The sequence below is a fragment of the Sphaeroforma arctica genome (assembly GCF_001186125.1).
Source record: "Sphaeroforma arctica JP610 unplaced genomic scaffold supercont1.1322, whole genome shotgun sequence".
In the NCBI taxonomy this organism is placed as follows: Eukaryota; class Ichthyosporea; order Ichthyophonida; genus Sphaeroforma; species Sphaeroforma arctica.
Genome location: NW_014039236.1, coordinates 3133 through 7223, shown reverse-complemented (window position 1 = coordinate 7223; position 4091 = coordinate 3133). Strand labels below are relative to the sequence as shown.

Here is a 4091-nt window from a genome sequence, read left to right as displayed (position 1 = left end):
CAATCATTAACGTATATGTCAATAAAACGAAGGGTGAGCTTGATAAAACTATACTGAACGAAACAGTTAGGTACCATGAGTATGAAGCCGGTGTAGACAATAAGCAGATCATATATCACCATACACACATACATTCACATGCCACCACCCACAACCACAACCACGCGATGTTACAAGCAATGCGATTGTACATTGGCAAGAGCGACCATAACATCCGACGCCTATCCAAGACAGTTCGCCTGACCCTCCACGCCCCCACACCCCTTACAGCTGTGATACTTGGGGTATAACCCGTGTGTGATACCAGCCATACCTCTATTTCGCCACGTGTCTGGTAGTAGATCACACTGTAGCGTGTGCCCGTGTACGGTGCCACCCAGTGGGGATAGCGGCCGTCTACTTTGCCCAGACGGTGGCGCGTGTCAACGTACGCCACTTCATTAGCACTGCACTCGACGGCTAACGCTCCTGCAGCCAAGAAAGTGGACCACAAGAGCACATGGGCATGGGAGTGTATGTATGTGTGTATGTGTGTATGTATGTATGTGTGTATGTGTGTATGTGTGTGTATATATGTTTCTATGTTTATGTGTGTATCTGTGTATATGTGTATGTGTGTATGTGTGTATGTGTGTATGTGTGTATGTGTGTATGTATGTATATGTGTGCATAAAGGTGGATCACAAGAGGACATGGGCATGAATATGTACGTGTGTATGTGTGTATGTGTGTATGTGTGTGCGTGTGTATGCGTATATGTGTCTATGTGTATATGTGTCTATGTTTAGGTGTGTATGTGTGTATATATGTGTGTGTGTGTACGTGTGTACGTGTGTATGTATGTATGTGTGTGCATAAAATTGGATCAAAAGACATGGGCATGATTATGTGCGTGTGCGTGTATGTTTGTACATGAAAAAGCAATACAAGCTGATGCTTTGCATATATGCATACGTGTGTTTGTAACCGTGTGTGTTCAAGATCAGTCCTTCCTTCAACACTGCGTTGCTCTGCTAATAGTTATACGAGAGAACGAGTTAACTAAACAATATTAAAGCATCCCGCGTCGAGTTAACTAAACAATAATAAAGCATCCTGCGTCAGAGTTGCAGACAGAGCTACTCCATGAGCGACGATCCAGTACATATGCATTATAACACGTGCACACACCTCCATTCATACCAACAGACTTGTGTCCAGTACACAGACACCCATACTACCTCATCCCCCCAGCCAGTGTACCTGATCTTGATATCAACACACGAGTGCACCTAATCTATATATATATATATATATATATAAATATCAACACACGAGTGCACATGAGCTTACCTCCGCCGTCACTGAAGTCCCCAAGAGCCAACCCACGGAACGTGGCGATGTTCTGTGTGTCGATGTGTGGGCTGCCCTGAAAGTTCTTGGTGAATGCTACAGCCGTGTATCGGGTGGCGAATTCTGGGTCAGCCTCTACAGCTACCTGCAGGTGGAAGGATGGTGGGTGGTGTGAGAGGACACGTGTGACGTGACATACACACACGTGACATGAAATACACACACGTACAAGGAGAGTGTGACATAGGGACCCTATAAACGTACCGTCCACTTTAGGTCAAAAGAAATGGGTGTATTGAACTGTTCTAACGGCTGCCGGTCTGGGTGTTTGTCCATAAGAAATGGGTCAGATGCACCCAAGCAGCACTACTGAACAGGTGCATATGGTCCATCGGGTGCAGACAGAGTGGCCCAGTCCGAAAACTAAGGACAGGTGCACAGCGCTTGGCTCAGTCCGGAATATAAGGACAGGTGCACAGCGCTATCTGTGGGTCGCTCTACAGTTGGGACGAACCATCGGCCCAAAAGGTCTACGGACAATCACACTTGTTATATGTAGAAGCGATGAGAAAGTTCTAAGATGCACAAAAGAGGTGCAGGAGGTATCGGACCGATTTTTGGCACTTGCCACAAGAAGTGTAAGTCCTACGGGCCAGAGGGTGTATTAGTTTGACAAACATACAAGAGTTATGAGGATAAAGCGACTTAACTGTGCGTGTACATAAGTATACGCGGGTATACATGATATCATACTATTCAGACACACACACACACACGCACACGCACACAATATATATATATATATATATATAGACTTGTGAGGTTGCAGCTACTTGACTGTGAGTGTGCAACAGTATAGCTGAGTCTGCACATGTCAATTGCCCGCACAAGGCTGATATCATACCTCGCGTGCTAGCTCCCACAGTCGCATATATCCTGCAAGTTTATCCCTGCGGATTAGATTTCAGAAGAAGTGGAGTAGTGCGTGTGTGCGTGTGAGGATTGTGCTGAATGAATGTGATGTGTCAAGTGGATGTGTAAGTGTAGACAATTGCCTTTGATTAGGGGTGTATAGTCGGCAATGGATATTACGTTGACGTTTGGTGTTGCTACTGCGTTGTAGTCAACAACAGATCACACCGATGGGCGGAGACATATACACTCTCATACCTCACAGATGCAGGGTTGAGGGGTTTATAAACCCTAAACCCTATACCTCTCAAACCCTGAAACCCTACTAGAGCTCCACATAAGCACAATCGACACCCTCCCACGACAACACTTAGGCCATACATAAAGCTGTTGCATCACGTCGCGTTGTGTACGTTCTCCTTATCATTCTGCGTGCAACGTGAAAGGTGTCCGGTGCGTTTGAGTCCCTTTTTAGTCCCACCCGGAGGATTTTGGGAGCGTGGACCAGTGCGGTGTAAGGGACACTGCCACATTTCATAGCGGACTGTCCCGTTTTAAGTTTTAACCCCACAAAAGGATTGAAAGAAACAGACCGACAGACATGCATACGTGAAAAGAAAGTGAAGCTACACCTACACGTGTATGTATACTTACTTCTATACCTACATATACATCCACACCTACATCTCCAACTATATTTACATATACATCTACACCTACATCTCCGTCTATATTTATATCTACATCTATACCTACATCTCCATCTATATTTACATATACATCTACACCTAAATTCCGTCTATATCACATCTACATCTATACCTACATCCCTAACTATATTTCCATATACATCTACACCTAAATTCCGTCTAAATCTACATCTACATCTATACCTAAATCTCTATCTACATTTACATATACATCTACACCTACATCTCCGTCTATATTTACATAGACTTCTACACCTACATCTCCATCTATACTTACGTCTCCGACTATATTTACATCTACATCTACACCTACATCTTCATCTATTTTTACATATACATCTACACCTACATCTCTATCTGAACCTACATCTCCGTCTATATTTATATATGCATCTACACCCATATTTCCGTCTATATTTACATCTACATCTACACCTACATCTCCGTTTATATATACATCTACATCTACACCAACATCTCCATCTATACCTGCATCTACATTTATACCTACACCTATATCATATCTAAATCTACATCTATACCTACATCAACATCTACATCTATACCCACATCTACACGTACATCTACCTATATCTACATCTGCATTTACCTGAAACGTACCTACTTCGCTCTAAGTGTATGTGGTCCCATCCGCATTGACTACCCCTACATGCATGGCTGGTGAGCATCATGTATTGCTGTGTGCGTATATTGAGCCGTTCTCAGCGACACCTCCACATTAGTACACATTAAAGGCCAACAAAAGCACATACAGACGCGCACGGCATCACGCACACAAAATAGAGACACACTGACATCAGCTATATACATATAGAGACCTATATATATATATATATATACAGAGACACATTGAAATACTAAAGTAACCATATAGTGTATATCCCCATACTTTGCTCGGAGCGCCTTGATCCCATCCGGATTGGCAAACCCTGCAGGGCTGGTGAGTATCATGTAGTGTTGTGCGCGTACATTGAGACGCTCTCGGGGGGTTGTCCTGTTCACATCTTCAGCGGACCACTTGTCCAGTTCTTTGAGCAGAGCAGTGCACGTGGCCTGTGGCACAGGTATTCCCTTGATGCGTCGGATTTGCCGAGGTCCCTGTGAGGAGCGAGTAGG

General features: G+C 44.1%; 1 protein-coding gene across 1 annotated transcript in view; it reads right to left on the bottom strand.

Annotated features, from left to right (window-relative positions):
• SARC_10610 (hypothetical protein) overlaps window positions 1-4091 on the bottom strand; it is an 8514-nt gene that overhangs the window by 1763 nt on the left and 2660 nt on the right. Inside the window, exons 3-6 of the mRNA XM_014295340.1 lie at window positions 3865-4073; window positions 2237-2282; window positions 1333-1477; window positions 314-468 (exon numbers count right to left, since the gene is read on the bottom strand). Of these exons, the coding sequence (XP_014150815.1) occupies window positions 314-468; window positions 1333-1477; window positions 2237-2282; window positions 3865-4073 (555 nt within the window). The remainder of the gene's footprint in view (window positions 1-313; window positions 469-1332; window positions 1478-2236; window positions 2283-3864; window positions 4074-4091) is intronic.